Source organism: Rhincodon typus, chromosome 7, assembly GCF_021869965.1.
Source record: "Rhincodon typus isolate 14 chromosome 7, sRhiTyp1.1, whole genome shotgun sequence".
NCBI classification, from domain to species: Eukaryota; Metazoa; Chordata; class Chondrichthyes; order Orectolobiformes; family Rhincodontidae; genus Rhincodon; species Rhincodon typus.
In genome coordinates, this window is record NC_063338.1 from 15,782,263 (window position 1) to 15,799,562 (window position 17,300).

Below are 17,300 nucleotides of genomic sequence, written 5' to 3' on the forward strand. Positions count from 1 at the left end.
TCCTGGGAGCAGATGCGGCGGAGGCGAAGGAATTGGGAATAGGGGATAGCATTTTTGCAGGAAGGTGGGTGGGAGGAGGAGTATTCTAGGTAGCTGTGGGAGTCGGTGGGCTTGAAATGAATATCGGTTTCTAGGTGGTTGCCCGATATGGAGACAGAGAGGTCCAGGAAGGGGAGAGAGGTGTTAGAGATGGTCCAGGTAAACTTAAGGTTGGGGTGGAAGGTGTTAGTGAAGTGTATGAACTGTTCGAGCTCCTCGTGGGAGCACGAGGCGGCACCGATACAGTCATCAATGTAACGGAGGAAGAGGTGGGGTTTAGGGCCGGTGTAGGTACGGAAGAGGGATTGTTCCACGTAACCTACAAAGAGGCAGGCTACCCCCTTTGTCTGTAGGAAGTGGGAGGAATTGAAAGAGAAGTTGTTGAGTGTGAGGACGAGTTCGGCTAAGCGGATGAGGGTATCAGTGGAGGGGGACTGGTCGGGCCTGCGGGACAGGAAGAAGCGGAGGGCCTTAAGGCCATCTGCATGGGGAATGCAGGTGTAGAGGGACTGGACGTCCATGGTAAAGATGAGGTGTTGAGGACCGGGGAATTGGAAGTTCTGGAGGAGGTGGAGGGCGTGGGTGGTGTCACGGACATAGGTAGGGAGTTCCTGGACCAAGGGGGAGAAAATGGAGTCTAGATAGTTGGAGATCAGTTCGGTGGGGCAGGAGCAGGCGGAGACAATGGGTCGACCAGGGCATTCAGGTTTGTGGATTTTAGGAAGGAGATAGAAGCGGGCAGTGCGGGGTTGGGGAACGATGAGGTTGGAGGCCGTGGGTGGGAGGTCACCTGAGGTGATGAGGTTGTGGATCGTTTGCGAGATGATGGTTTGGTGCTCAGGGGTGGGGTCATGATCAAGGGGGCGGTAGGAGGAGGTGTCGGAGAGTTGGCGTCTGGCCTCGGCGATGTAGAGGTCAGTGCGCCATACTACAACTGCACCTCCCTTGTCCGCGGGTTTTATGGTGAAGTTGGGATTGGAGCGGAGGGAGCGGAGGGCTGCACGTTCTGCAGGGGAGAAGACACAGCCAAACAACAGGTAAAGACTGGCAGAAGGGAATAGATTAATCTTTCCAGCTCTTCTCTGCTAGAATCTCCTACTAAAGCAGCTAGGCTAATGTCTCTGTGTCACTTAGCTCAGACTGATAAAAGACCTACATTACACTGACATCAACAAGCTCATTGCGATATCCCAATTGTTGTAATTTATCTCCTCAGGGGGGTGAATGCACAATAAACCTGCTGGCGTTTTCCACCTATGGGGTTAAACCTCAGTGCTGGTTTCTAATTAAATTTAAGGAAGTGACAGTAAGCAATAACTGCAGGATAAATCAGATCTTTATAAAATGTGCGCAGAGTTTTGTGTGGCAGCTCCTGAATGGTGTTCACTCCAAATTGCAAGAGAGCTTCCCCTAATGACAGGGGAGGGATACTGCAGGAAGATTTGCTCTGCTTTGTGACTGAAACCACATCTCTTTTTCACTTGACGTTGCAGTACAGTCTCAGAGCACGTTTCTCAGACGTGACTCAGTTGGTAGCACTCCCGGGCATGAATCAGGAGGTTGTGGGTTCGGATCCCACTCCAGAGACATCGGCACGAAACCCAGCTGGCACTCCAGCGCAGCTCTGAGGGAGTGCCACACTGCCAGAAGTGCGGCCTCCCAGACAAAATGTGTCTACCCTATCAAGTTGACCATCTTGAAGAACAGCAGAGGAGCTCCCACACTGTCCTGGCCAACATTTATCCCTCAGTCAACATCACAGAAACAAGTTGTCTGGTTATCACACAGCTGTGGGATCTTGCTATGTGCAAACTAGCTGCCACACCTTGTCCATTTTAACACTTCAAAGCTACGCCACTGGCTGTAAAACACTGTGGAAAAGTCCTTTTTGGGGTTACGGAAGGCGCTACATAAATTCAAATCTTTCTTTAATCATTTAAATCCTTCAACACAGCGCTAGCCAGTCTCATTCAATCGCCTCCATCCCATGCTTGAGCTGGAAAGAATATTCTAGCATTCTTACCTTCATGCCTGGATCTCCCTGGGCTCCCTTTGGACCCTAAGATAGAAAGCACGTGAGTTACAACAGATTAAAAATCACACCCACAGGTATGAAATCTAAAACATTGGCTGTGGAGCTGTCATCGATCCGTGCAGAGATGTCCATATCCACAGCAGAATGGTTACAGGTTCAACCTGGCTCCAGAGTACTGAACACGCCATCCTGACTGATATTCACCATTCAGCGCTGTACTGTTTGGGTGAACTCTCAGAGGTATTGTCTTTTGAAATGAGATGTTTAACTCTTGGGGGAGGTGAAAGAGACCATGGCACTATTATGAAGAAGAGCACAGGAGTTTTCCCCTATGTCTTATTCAATGCTTATCTCTTAACCAACATCTGTAGAAGAGATAAAGTTGGCCGCTGTAGATTGCTGTTTGTCGAGTACAAATTGCCTGCCACTTTTCCCAACAGTGACTGCATTTCACATGTACTTCCTTGGCTATGAAGCACTTTCCAGTGTCTGCAGGTCCTGAAAGGCGCTATAGAAATGCAAGCCTTTCTTCCTTTTCATTGAACATGGCTGAATCTGTGCCGTTGACTGGTACTCAGTTCTGTCAGGTCATTTAACAAAACTTTCAAGAGGGAGTCTCATTGAATCAGAACTCTATCTTGGACTAACTCAGGTCCAACAATCTAGCGTTGCTAAACGGCCACTGAACATTACCAGGGCTTTAAATCCTAATCAACAGACTGCATCTGACATAGCTTCCCATCAGCTTGGTCTCCACTTGATCCATGCAATTTTCCAATGCTGTCTCACAACACGGTAAAAACAGTGCTGGTAAGATCTAGTATCCAATCATCACAGGAGAAAACAACCCCTTCTCCAGCCTTAACCAGAATAACTCCATGTACTTTTGGAGAGTTGGTGGTGCAATATCACTGGGCTGGTAATCTGGATGTAAACAAGTTGATTATAAAGCTGAATGACCATGACAACTATCATCTGGCTCACTGGTGTCCCTCAGGGAAGGAAATCTGCCATCCTTACCTGGTCTGGTCTATACGTGACTCCAGACCCACAGCAAAGGGGTTGACTCTTACCTGCCCTTTGAAATGGCCTAACATACCCTATCACATTACTGAGGATCGGTGATGCTAGGCTTCCCAAATGACCATTCCTGGTACCTTGTTGGATTTGCAGTACTGGGTAAGGATTATTTAGTTTGCTGCTGCTAACGTTCCTCTGTCCACGGCTGTAACCAGTGATTAATGTTGGAGGATACACCATCATAAAGTACCTACACAACGGCACTGTTTTGGATACCAAGCAGATTCAAAACAGCATGACTATATTTGGTCAGGTATCTTAGAGTCTCTACAGTGCAGAGAGAGACCATTTGGCCCACTGAGTCTGCACTGACCCTCTGAAGAACATCCCACCCAGCTCCAACCCATCCCCATAACCCTTTATGTGGTTCTTACCACGGCTAACCCACCTAGCCTGCACACCATGGGGCAATATTTTACATGGCTAATCCACGTAACCTGCACATCTTTGAACTGAGAGAGGAAACTGGAACACCTAGAGTGGACCAACACAGACACAGGGAGAAGGTGCAAACTCCACACAGTCACCTGAGGCTGGAATCGAACCTGGGTCCCTGAGGCAGCAGTGCTAACTACTGAGCCACCGTGCCACCCTCAGGGTCTTAGACAGCCACTGCAGATACATCTAGTCCCTCTGAAATCTGGAGTAGAACTCCATGCCTCCAGCCCACAGGCGGTGTGACATTAGGTAGGCTGGGTGCAGCCAATGTAACATCAACATTAACCCCTTCAGAATCATTGCCTTATTGCAAGCGGGCAACATCCACATCCCAGGAAAGAGTCAATACAAACATCGCCCACTGATCATTTTTCTATCCCAGCTTCCTGGGTCACCAAACACTTTGCTTATTCTCTGGAGGCCCAAGCTCCAAGTTTGGAAAAAAAAGCAGATGCTTTTCATCGAGGAGGTCACAAGATCACCCAGACCAGTCAGGACCCAGTGCAGTAGAGAGATCTCCTCATGTGAGATGTTTGGCTATCCCTCAACTGTGCCGGGAGTACTGGTGCTCTATTTGGTGCTGTGGGTGAACACACAAGGCAGCATGGTCTAGAAAGCACGGCAAGGCTTTGGAGATGGTTACAAAACAACTGCCACGGGAGTGAGAGACTTTGATGGATATGGAAAGCTTGGAGAAGCTGGGGTTACTCTCCTGAGAGCGGAGAGGGTTAAAATGAGATTTGAATCGAGGCATTGGGGATAACGAGGGACTTTGAAGGGATAAGCAAGGAGGAAAGCAGTTAGCAGCATAAAGACGATAAGCGCAAAGCCTGGGGAGGGGATGGTGGGAATGCCGTTTGCAGAATGGGAGAAGATGCAGTTGTGACTCAAAGAGGATTCATTAGATTATTTACTCGACAAGGAAAGAATTTAGACGCCTCTTGGAAAGTAACAGGGGAGGTGGACCAAAGAGCTGGCACGGGGACAATGGGTCAAATGGCCTCCATCTGTGCTGTCCAAGTCCATGTGCAAAACATAGGATTTATGGGAGGATGTGGTTTCTCGTGGACTCGGTGGTTTCATACAAACTCGAGCAACTGAGGAATGCACAGGTTAATCACCTGCCACACTGATCACTGGGTCCTCAGCAAGTTATAAATCTGACAATAAACCTCCTGATTCATTCGGTTTCAGCACATCCTGCTTGGAATCTGGGATTGTAGCTGCACTTCCATACACACAGGAAAAACAAAACGGAGGAAACCACAAGCACTCATTTCTCAGAAATGCAGTGAGGTCAGCGTCCTCACATCGGAACCCTTAAAGGAAATATTGTGTGTTTTCTTTTCTTGAAACACAACATCTTCTTCCACAGCTTTTACATCATTTGTGTTTCAACAGCTGGAAGACATTACAGCGACAGCTGGAACAGGTTGTCAAAGGAAGGATGGCTAAGGCCTAGGCACTGCCAAGATGTCGTAATATGAAGACAGCAAGGTCTGCCCTGGTGTGAAGGGGCAAAAGGCTCTCTTTGTCCTCGCACAGTCTGTTCAGTGATCCTCGTCCACACCTGCACGCTGTGTAAACGCAGCCAGACTACCAGTCCAGGGGCCTGCCCGTCACTACCAGGAAAAGGGATGCGGCAGAACTTCCTGCTGGGGGAAAGAGGCTGTGGTGGTGTGGGCCCAGGGCAAACTATGAAGCACCTTCTCTGTCTGAACGCTGCACTGAACCAGCGCGACGTTGAACAGTAAACTTTGCAGCCCGTTTGCGAGTAAAAAACGGCTCTCCGTGCAAGCGACGCCCCCGACAAATGAACAGTACATGAGGAGAATTGCAGAAGGAGGCAGTGATGACAGTAGCTCTTAGGAGCACCAAGACTTGCTGCAATGCTTTAGGGGTCAGCCGCTGCTCAGTGGGCATCACTCTTATGTTGCAGTTAAGCAGATTGTGGGTTCAAGTCCCGGTCCCGATCTAAGGTCCTTTCAGAGGCGGCACGGTGGCTCAGTGGTCAGCGCTGCTGCCTCACAGCACCAGGGACCTGGGTTCGATTCCACCCTCCAATGACAGCCTGTGTGGAGCTTGTACATTCTGCCCGAGCCTGCATGGCTTTCCTCCCACAGTCCAAAGATGTGCAGGTTAGGGTGGGTTGGCCGTGCTAACTAGCCTGTAGCGTTCAGGGATGTGTAGGTTAGGCGGATTAGCCATGGGAAATGCAGGGTTACAGAGATAGGGTGGGATACTCTTCGAAGTGTTGGTATGGGCTGAATGGCCTGCTTCCACACTGAAGGGATTCTAAGATTTCACTGCTAGTGTGGAAGGAGTGCTGTCTTTTGGGTGGGATCTTAAACTGAGACTTCATCTGCCCACATAGATGGACCTAAACGGGCCTGACTTAATCTTTGCATCAGGAGGAGCTGGCAGTGCAATGGTAATGTCACCAGATCAGTAATCCAGCCTATTACTCTTGGGATGTGGTTTCAAATTGCAGCATAGCAGCTGGTGGACATTAAATTCAACAAATAGGTAAATCTAGAATTGAAGGCTAGTGTCAGCCATGTTCACTATGAAACCATCAGCAATTGTAAAAACCCCTCTGCTTTGGCCCTACATGCAATTCCAGACCCACGTTAATATTAAACGGAGTAATGAGTGAAGGATTATATCATGGGGAAGTGCGAAACTGTCCAGCTGGCAGAAAGGAAAAACAGCACATTATTTCGATGGAGAGAGAACTTGCAAACTGGGTGCTGCAGAGGTACCTGGGTGACCTGGTACATGAACTCAACAGGTTTAATAAAGATTGTATCTTTTTTCATTTTTTTTAAGTAGTTTTGAGTGCGAACTGAAATGGGAAAAGAGCTGCTTTCCTTTCAAATAAAAACAAGGACTGTTGAAGTGAGGGAGGTGATTAGTTACAGATGAGCTGGAGCCAGGGGTGTATATGAATGTAGATTCGGCCAGCAGCAAATAGCTGATTGGTCTGGGGAATGGCGACCCACTGTTGATGACACAGGGTATCTGCCTGACAACAACAATGTGATTGGCTCCCAGGTGGCTGATCAGTTTGTGGGCATGAATGTTTGAGCAGAAGCCATTGGAGCGCCAGAAAGGAAGGAGCTGTCCTTTCTCCCTGCAGTTAAAACCACCTGTAGCCTCCCCTCAGCAACTGTGTTTTGTTTTTAAAAACCAGTAAGTCGAGGACTTGATAAGTTGTGGATCATTCACCCCAGTCCTCCTGTAAGCAAATGAAAGGATCTGCCAAAGGAAGATGAAGGAGCAAATCCTGACAAGCCAAAAGGATCATCTGAGTCAACCTTGTGGACTAGGAATCACTGAACTGCCCTCCCAGACTTTCCCTCCACCCATTACACCCATTTTTTTTTTTGGGTCTGTCCGTGTGTATACAGGGTGAGCTTTAACTCACAGTTATATGTCAACTGTTCATTACCTGTGGCTAGAATATATTTAATTGTAATAAATCTTCATCCTTCTTAAGTACAGAAGCCTAGTCGACCTGGGTCTAACAGACAGGCAAATTGGACAATTCTGCATCCTTGTAAGGATCTCAATGAATAGCAGAGCAGACCCATTGGGCTGAATGACCTACTTCTGCTCTGCTATCGTATAGTCTTAAAAATCTTTAACTGCTGTGATAAAAGTCCGGAGGTAGCCTAGAATGCCTGATTTCCAACACACTACCGCAGTGAGGCATAACAGGTAGTTTGGGTGGTTCAGTGAATAATCAGGTAGGCGATTAGAATGATGCTGTCCTTCATAAGGAGAAGTAAAGGTTAAAATAATTAAGTATTACTGCAATTGTACAGGGCATTGGTGAGACCCAATCTTTAATACAGTGTACAATTTTGGCTTCCAGATTTGGAAAAGGATACAATTACATTCGAAGCAGTTCAAAGAAGGTTCAACTCTACTCATTTCTGGGATGAAGGGCTTATGCTGTGAAGAAAGATTGAGTAGTTTGGGCCTGTATCCAACTGGCATTGAGAAGAATGAGAGGTAATCTTATTGAAAGATAAGATCCCGAGGGTATTTGATAGGGTGGAAGTAGGAAGATGTTTCCGCTGGTGAGGGAGACGTGGCATGGGGGACATAGTTTAAGAAAAGGGCATCTCCATTTTAACATGGAATTAGAGAGTATATTTTCTCTACAAGGCCGTTAATGTGTGGAATTCTCTTCCTCCGATAGCAATAGAGACTGGGTCATCGAAGACTTATTCCAAACTGAATTGGATAGATGCTTGATAGACAAGGGAGTCAAGGGTTATGGGCACAGATTGGAAAAGGAAGTTAAAACCACAGCCAGAACACACATGATCACATTGACTGGTGCAGCAGGCTTGAGGGGCCGAATGGCCTGCTTCTACGTTTCTATCCACAGCACTATTTGAAGAGCAGCAGGAAGGCTCTCCGTGGTTTCCTGGTCAACATTTACCCCTCAACCAACATGACAAACACAGATGATTTGATTATCATTTCAATACTGTCTGTGGGGCTACTGTTTGCTGTGAGCAAATTGACCGCTGTTTCCCACACTTTAAAGGGATGTCACTGGTTGTAATACACTTTGAAATTCTGTGCTCGTGGGAGAAGTCTTGTTTTTTTTGTTTTCTTTTCCTTCAACCTAGTTGTAGAGTCGTAGAGCTGTACAGCACGGAAACAGACCCTTCGGTCCAACTCGTCCATGCCGGCCAGATATCCTAAATTAATGTAGTCCCATTTGCCAGCATCTGGCCCATATCCCTCTAAACCCTTCCTATTCATATACCCATCCCAGATGCTTTATAAATGTTGTATTTGTACCAGCCTCCTCCACTTCCTGTGGCAGCTTATTCCATACACGCACCACCTTCTTAGGCCCCTTAAGTCCTTCTTAAATCTTTCCCCTCTCACCTTAAACCTACGCCCTCTAATTTTCGACTCCCCCTCCCTGGGGGAAAAGACTTCGGCTATTCAGCCTATCCATACCCCTCATGATTTTATAAACCTGTAAACGGTCACCCCTCAGCCTCTGACGCTCCAGGGGAAAATAGCCCCGGCCTATTTGTTTGAGATATGCAATAATCCCCTGTGCAAAAACCAGCTTAATGTCACTCTGCGACAATCATAAGTTATTGCCACAGGAGGATCTGTTGGAAAATGAAACGGGGTAGAATCCCAGAGCTTCTGTAAAGTGGGAGGGACACATCCCCCTCAAGATTACTGCAGACCAACAAATCCCTTCACCCAAGGCAGCTCCGGCTCGGAAGGTCCGAATGAGAACCTGGACGACTTCCTCACCCTAAGGTGTGGTCAACTTTGCAAATTCCGCCACCGATTCCCACAGAAGACTGGGAGATGTGGGGTTTGGTTAGTTAGACAGCTTTTCCTCTGCTCAACGCCTACCAGAAGCTCCAGTGGCTGGAAGCCAAATGAACTCAACCAACCGAGGACAAATTTAGCAAAGCTGGCAATGATTCAGACATTCTGCTGCCCCATGCCACTGCATCTTAAGCTCAATTTGCTGCTCGGCTGGGACTCCGCTTACTCACCTGAGGGCCAGGTGGTCCTGTTAACCCGATTTCTCCAGGATATCCTTGTGGTCCCTGCAATCCCTGGGAAACAAAACGATAAGGGAATTTACCAAAGAAAAACTTGATCAGGATGTGGGCATTTTTGTCAAACAGATTGCTCAGCCGTTTTCAGAGGGGCACTTTAAGAGGCAACCACATTCCTGTGGCATGGGAGTCGCATGTTAACCAGGCCGGGTAAAGGATGGCAGGTTGCATAGCAGTAGACACAGCACAGTCCCTCTCCAGGGACATCCTGCGTCTAGACAGAAGCATGGGAGAGGATTGCTCAGGCATAAAGAAACCCCCCCGCCTCTGCAGCCCACTCCCAGGGTCTGCGAACAGCCGGGTCCCAGGAGCACAGCCACAAGCACGGCTTTCCACTGGCCCATTGCCTCCCTATCGCCGCCTCGGAAACAATCCCGGGTCCTGTCTTCAGTTTCTGCAATAGTGCTCAGTTAATTAATACACAGTGGTGGGGTGGGGGGGTTGGTGGGAGAGAGAGAGAGAGAGAGAGGGCGGAGGCACGGAGGGTTTGTGGTTTGTGTGTTGGGGGGGAGCTTCCTGAATGAGCTGAGCCTCATCTGGTCGCGGGAACCAGCTGAGGGAGCACCCCACTCACAATGTCGACACCCAACGGAGACGCAGACTGGCCGACGTGCTCGAGGGGCAGCCGCCATCTTGACTGGGCACACCCCCCACCCCCCCACCCCCGTCACCGCGGAGGTGATGGGAGCAGAGAAGATATTGTGGGAGCAGTGGACCCAATCCCACTTCAGCCACCGTAACAGTGTCTACCCTACGCTACATTTCCCCAAGGGGGGCAGGGCTTGGAAATGACCAACAGGACAACGCGGGATCAAACAGCTTCCTGGGTCAACAACAACCACCCACCCCACCCCCAGGAAGCACTCACCGGCTCTCCAGGGATTCCTGGCTCACCCTATACAGGGATAGAAAACAAACAGGGCATTAGAGACACCATCCAGCCCCTTTACCCTGCTCCACCAATGACAGGGGAGCCCCGTTTTAAGTCGCTGTGTTGTAATATGTCAGTGAGTGGGCACCCAATTCCCCGTTGTTTCGTTTCAACTTTGTTTGACCTCGGCCCAGAGGTCAGTTCACATGGCTCTTGTCAGCAAGACTCGACAGGCCTCTCCCTTTTCGCTACTGACCTTGCCTCAGACTGGTTTTCCATCTCTCCGGCCAACCCTCTCTCACTGACCCTCTCTCCTTTGATTCTCATGTCCCCTGTCCCTCTGGAAGAGGTGGAAAGCAGGAGATACAGTGAGATGTGGAATCGGGGAGATGGCTACAGCAAGTAGAACGAGCTATTCCTTTTATATTTTAAAGTTTGTTTTATTTTACCTCATTGGTAGGTACAGAAATTAGGCTTCGTAAAGTATTTCAGCATACGGGGTATTAAGCTTTAACGTCTTCTTTCCTGATGAGAAAGGAGCTGCAGAACCCAACTAGAAATTTAACTTTGGTTCTAACAGGAAAACATGATTTACTTAAAGTTGTTTCACTTAAAGTTGCACATTTCAGAGATGTTGGCTGATCTATATCTAAGACCCAACCAACTGCCTTGGTTCCACATCCCCTTAACAACCTTACCTAACAACAGTGTAACAGTACTAATTTACAAATTTCAAGTGACCACATCCACCACCCCCGCAACACCCCCCCTCCAACAACCACCACCCCCCCAACCCCGGCCCCCTCCAGCAACAACGGCTTTTGTGGAGGGTATTTCGGATGGCGGAGGAGTGACGCGGCCGGGGTGAGAACATTTCCGGACTTCTTTTCAGTGAAGCAGTACTTCTTGATATCAATCTTGAATAGCCTGGCTTTAATCTTAAGATTCTGCCCCCTTGGTTTGGACACTTACTTCGATAAACAGTGAATGTTTGTCATGGGTAAGTTTTAGAGTTATAGAGGTCTACAGCACAGAAAAAGCCCTTCTGCCCATCAAGTCTGCGCCAGCCAGAAACAACCACCTAATTATTCTAAACCCATTTTTCAGCATTGAGCTCACAGCCTTGTCATCACAAGTCTGTGTCTAAATACCTCTTAAACGTTGCAAAGGGTTTCTGCATCCCACCACCTTTACAGACAGTAAGTTCCGGATGCCCCATCATCCCCGCGGGTGAAAACGTTTCTCTTCGCCTCTCCCCCTAAACCTTCTGCCCCTTACCTTAAATCCATGCCCCCACCCCCTCCGCCATAGGGAGAAGTTCTACTCTGTTCAAAGCTGAGGTAATGTGTGGCTGCTCTCATCAGTTATGTATTAACTACTTGTACAGGCAGTTGGTAACTATTAAAAGGTTTTGAGTTTGGAGGCCAAGCCTCTGAAAATTGCTGGGCGTCTGTGATGTGTAACATCCCTTCTCAGAACTGGATGAATACTTACCAGGCTCGCACGCATTAAATTCGATGCGGCGAGACATGTTTTACCAGTTAGTTTGATGGCACAAGAGCCTCGTTCGAAAATAAAGATGGATCGGCCGGCAAGGGGAGTTGCAGTTGGACGTTGGCCGCTCCAGTTTTGTTTGGTCTCAAACATTAAAAGCTAGATGCCCGGGAGAGAGGCAGGCCGAGTAATATTCTGTCTACACCTGACAGCAACAGTCCAGTGAAATGCTACCGTTTCCTGCTGCTGTGTAGGCTGTTGCGAGTGCTTGAAATTTGGCATTCTTGCATTCGTCCTGATGAGTGCAAGGCAAGAGCTTCGTCAACACGTTGATGAAGCTTCATCATCTCCCTTTCCAATGCATTGCATGGAAGTTACAAGCCATTTGGCCCATCTCCTCTCTGCAGCCTTTGTACTTAACTCCACTCATAATTGTTTCCCCTGCCTTTGACCCGTGTGCCTATGCTATCCCACTCCCATCATGCCACCCCTTCAACGGGCCAATGGTATCACCATTTTCATGATGGGAATGCTTCAAAGCAGAGGAGCTCTCCTGGTGGCCCAAGCTAATCTCTCAGCTGTTGTTAAACGGCCATCTAGTTGCCGTCTGTGAGACCCCATGGGGCTATCTCCGGCTGCTAAACCACTGACATTACAACAGTGGCTCAAGGCGAAAATACTTCATTGTCTACCAAATGCTTTGGGGCACCCTCTGAGGCTCTGATAATTGCAAGTTCTTTCCCAACCAGTTTCTTCTCCCAAGAACTGTGACTACCGACCCAGTTCACTAAGTCAAGGTTTCCAACTCCGTTTTCGTCCATTCACCCCCACCCGCCCTCAATAAGCCAAAGATAGAAAGGGACTGTTCGCAAAAGCCTTCATCGGGAAACCCGACTGCACGGTCCTCACCTTCAAACCAGGCACTCCAGGAAGACCAGGCTCCCCTGGGATCCCCTGTCGAAAGGAAGAAAATGAAATGTCCCATTACAAAACAATTCCTCAATCTTCAAACAACAGCCTGAACTGTTTCTGTCCCGTTGTATCTCGCTGATACAAACAGGGGAAGTAGGAACAAGAGTAGGTCATTTGGCCCTCTGCCATTCAATAAGATCATCCGTTAGCAGATCTGAATGTGGCCTCAACTCTGCATTCGTGCCTATCCCCAGTATCCTCTAACTCCCTTATTAAACAAGAGTCCACCCACTTCTACCTGAAAAATATTCCATTTGCCTTCACTGCTGTCCAGCAAAAGGAGTTCCGCGGACTCTCAATCCTCAGAGAAAACAACTTTTCCTTGCCTCCGTCTTAAATGAGAGACCTCTTTTTGCCAAACAGTGTCTTGTCGTTCTAGCCTCTCTCACAAGGGGCACTGTCCTTTCAGAACCCACTTTGCTAAGATCCCTCAGGATCTTTTCCCCCCGGAAGTTAACAGTACACTTGCAAGGGCTTTGGGATAATCATCACTCCAACATTTAATAGGAAGCAGGAGATCAACATCCAGCATTGACTGGTTTGAGTCTGAAATGTTCAAAGGGAAACCAATCTATTTAAAGTCACCGCAGAAAGTGCATCCTCTCTGTTCATTTCCCTGAGGTTTTATGTTATTCTCTTTGTATTCTGGGAAGAAGGGAAGAGCCCTCCTGGTATGCTTTTGGGTATTGTCATGCAGGATGTTGTTGGGAATGGAGGGTTTGCGCTATAAGGAAAGGCTGGATAGGCTGGGACTTTCTTCACTGGAGCGTTGGAGGTTGAGGGGTGACAATAGAAGTTTATAAAATCACGAGGGGTTCAGAGAGAATGGCAGGTGTCTTTCCCCTAGGAGAGGGGATTTCAAAACTAGGGGGCATATTTTTAAGGTGAGAGGAGAAAGTTTAGAAAAGCACATGAGGGGTGACTTTTTCCCCATGGAGAGCGGTTCGTCTGTGGAATGAACTTCCTGAGGAAGCGGTGGATGTGTGTACGGTTACAACGTTTTAAGAGACATTTGGATAGGTGCATGCATAAGAAATGTTTTGGAGGGATATGGTCCAAGCACAGGCAGGAGGGACTAGTTTAGTTTGGGATTATGGTCGGCGTGGACTGGTTGGAGTGAAGGGTCTGTTTCCATGCTGTACGATTCTGTGACAAGCAACTCAAAGTTCAAAGGTCACAGAGACAACTGGGCCAAAACGGGGAGAAGGAACGGAGAAACTCCACGTTCGGCACGGTACAGCCTTTAGGCCGAAACATGCAGTTCAACAGCTTTCAGTCGTTGTCGGTAATGGTCTTGTTGGAACCTTTTTACAAGCCTTTGTCCTTGTTTTACTTCTCTCCTTCCGTTCCCAACCACCTTAGGCAAGGAAATCTGCCATCCTGACGCAGTCTGGCCCACGTCGCTCCAGGCCCACAACATCATGCTCGATCCACAAATGGCCGAGCAAGCCATACAGTCCGAGGGCAATTAGGGACGGGCAACAAATGCTGGACTTGCCAGTGACGCCCCACATCCCCATCACAAAATATAGGGGAGAAAAAAGAGAATAAAAGCTGTACGTTTAGACCTAATAGAAGATTCCAAAATTAAGTCTGACCGCCCTTGGTAACACAGTGCAACGGAACTTCCTCAAGCCTTAACCCCCACCCCGCTTCAGAATAACTACAATTTACTCAAATCATTTCGAAGATTTGGCCACTCATGCCAGCATCTCAGATATTGCTGGACTGAAGCTCTGGAAAAAAATATCCTGACCCCACGCTACCACCACCCCCCGCCCTCCACCAAAACAAAATCACTAATTTCCTCCTTTAATTCAAAGTGTGACTGGTCAGTGGTGGATGAAATGGAAGTGAGAGGAGGGCAGAGGTTTCAGAGGGCTGGAGAGGAGGCTGTAGGGACATTATCCTGGAAAGGTTTGAGAACAAGTTTCCAACCGAAGGCCCTGCGACTCGAGTGGCAGCCTAGAGGAAACTGAGGCTGGTGGAAACATTGAACTGGCTGATGCCACAGATTGGATACAGATTAAATCGTACACGTCAGAGAGAGAGAGCGAGCCTGCTGAGGAGACATCCAGATCTTCAAAGTGATGCGGACTGTTCAGGATGTGGAGATTAGTGAGCTCAGAGTTAAACCCTGGAAACGAGCTTTCTAATGTCCACAAGCAAAAATAGAAAGTAACAAACCACAAGTCTGTGTCAGCAGTGGCTCAGTGGGTAGTGCTCTCACCTCTGAGTCAGCAGGTTGTGGGTTTGAAGCCCACGCCAGTGGTCTGACCACAAAATCTCGGGTGACATTCGAGTAAAGCCCCAGAGGAGCCCGACACCATTCGTTTTAAGAGGTGGGGGGGGGAGGTAAAACCAAGACCCTGCCTGCACTCTCAGACAGATAAAAAAAAAACGAGCCCACAGCACTCTTTGGAAAAAATAACAAGAGAGATGTCCAAGTGTTTCTGGCCAAAAGGTCTCTCCCACAACCATCGTCACAAAAACAGATCTTCTGCTCCAATACCTCGTGGCATCTACGAGGGTCTTGCCGTGCAACAGATTGAGTTTTCCGCATCACCACAGCAGCTAAAAAGTACTACGTCGGCTGCAAAGAACTGCGGGAGCATCCTTTCGATTCTCAGAGGCGCTACATAAAACACACTTCCCTCTCCTTGCACTGGAATTACAGACACGTCTTTAAAGACAAGACATACATACACCAAAGGCGAGTCTCTGACATGCAATGTGCCCTTCCCGCTGTGTGAATTCCAGAGGGAGCAGGCTTGGTTCCTCCTTAGGGCAGAGATTGCATTGGACACATGTGCTCAAGTATCTTTCAAGGAACCTTAGGATTTAGGAACAGTAGGCCTTTCAGGAGCAGTAGGCCTTTCCGTTCTGCAAGCCTGTTCTGCCGTTACAACAAAATCCTGGCTGATCCGGCTGTTGTCCCAACTGCCTCTACCTTCCCATCATTTGATCTCCTGCACTGGTTCTGATCCTCTGACAGGACGGGACAGGAATTTTTAGAATGTTTTGTCTCTTATTGGCCTTTTGCTTGCCAGACATTGACCCTGTCTCCGAGCAGACTAACCAGCTGAAGTTCTGAGGAAGGGTCACCAGACCCGAAACGTTAACTCCCTGATTATTTTTTTTCTTCACAGACGCTGCCAGACCTGCTCAGCTTTTCCAGCAACTTCTGTTTTTGTTCTGGCTAAGGTGAAGTGGGCTGGAAAATGTTCAGTCACAATTTAGCTTCAGCCATCGAGGTACACAGGGGCAGGCCTGAGCTCTTTGGACACAAAGTTTTTGTACGTTTGTAACACTTACCTGCATAGATCTTTGACAGTGGCAGGGTAAATTGATAGAGCAAAGTGCCTGGGATTTTCTGCTACGTAAACAGAAGGGACTGAGCATCAAAACAGGGACATTAGGCTGAATGTTTATAAACCTCTGGTTAGACCACAATCAGAGAACTGCATCCATCTTTACACACCGCACTCTACGAAGGAGCGGACATTTCCTGAGAGGGGGCAGAGGAGATTGACTAGAAATCTCAACCATGGCAGATGATGCGATTTGAATAAAGTCTGGAATTAAAAAGAGCTGGCCTAATGGTAACTGAGGAACCACTGCTGATCATTGTAAAAGCCCATCTGGTTCACCCATGTCCTTTAAGGGAAGGAAATCCACCGCCCTTACCCAGTCTGGTCTACATGTGACTCCAGACCCACAGCAATGTGGATGACTCTCAACCAGTCTTGGGACAATTAGGGACAAGCAGTAAATCCTGGCCTGGCACATCCCATGAATGAATAACTTGAAAAGCGGCAGCGACCTGGAAATCTCTATCTCCGCTGCCTCTGTTGGAAACAGAGACGATGAATAACTTTGAAAGGAATTTAGTTCAGGCTGGATAGAGTCATAGAGTGGGACAGGGTGGATTACTCCAGACAGGCTTTCCTGCGTCGCAATGCCTCTAGGCCTTGCTGCCTGGACTCTCACAGAGTTGGATGGGAGGGGGGTGTAATGATAGGCTGATCGCTATTTGCATTGAGGAAGGGTGAGGTGGCACATTGCACAGGAATAACAGGACAGAATGGGTTAAAGCCGACACATGCAGAGTGAAGTGCGGGGGTGGGGGGGGTGGGGAGCGGGGGGTTGGGGATGGTGCTGAATGATTGGCCCTAATCCTCTGTTGGATTGCAGGTCCAACACTTTACTTCTGTAACCCGCATTCACCTGCTCCCTCCCCAAACTCTTCACAGATGAACAGTTGATGCCGGAGGCAGCTGATCAGAGCGGTGTCCTGTTAATTGGAGCTGCAACCACGTGGTGGAAGGGAATGCCATAATCCCCGTTCCCAGCAGTAGCTGGTATCTTCCGACAGCTTCGCTTGCGCGCACACTGGCACGGAGGTGGTACATTTAAACAAACGTTCATGACTCTCAGTGAATGAGTGTGTGTAGCGGAGGTGGGAAGGGTAGCAAGGGGAGGTGGTGGGGGGGAGGAGGGGTAGAGGGGCAGGGTGGGTTGGGTTGGGGGGCGGGGGGCCTAGTCGGGACTGGTGCGTGGGGTTTGGGGTAACCAATTTCCGAGCCGACGTGAGGGGTCGCGAGGGTTGTTCAAGAATTAGCCGGTTCTTGTTTGGGTCAGGAATTCCAGCAGCTTTGTGCCCTCCTTAAACCTTAAAATCAGTCAGAAATCTCTGGGTCAGTCACAACCCCCACCCCACCCCCTCCCCAATTCTCACTGGGGTTGGGAGATTTTC

At 48.6% G+C, this 17,300-nt stretch overlaps 1 protein-coding gene across 1 annotated transcript in view; it reads right to left on the reverse strand.

The window, feature by feature from the left end:
- The window catches only part of LOC109911710 (collagen alpha-1(XVIII) chain-like), a 140,705-nt gene that overhangs the window by 47,912 nt on the left and 75,493 nt on the right, over positions 1 to 17,300 (reverse strand). Inside the window, exons 16-19 of the mRNA XM_048598699.1 lie at positions 12,482 to 12,526; positions 10,076 to 10,102; positions 9,142 to 9,204; positions 2,063 to 2,098 (exon numbers count right to left, since the gene is read on the reverse strand). Coding sequence (XP_048454656.1) covers positions 2,063 to 2,098; positions 9,142 to 9,204; positions 10,076 to 10,102; positions 12,482 to 12,526 — 171 coding nt within the window. The remainder of the gene's footprint in view (positions 1 to 2,062; positions 2,099 to 9,141; positions 9,205 to 10,075; positions 10,103 to 12,481; positions 12,527 to 17,300) is intronic.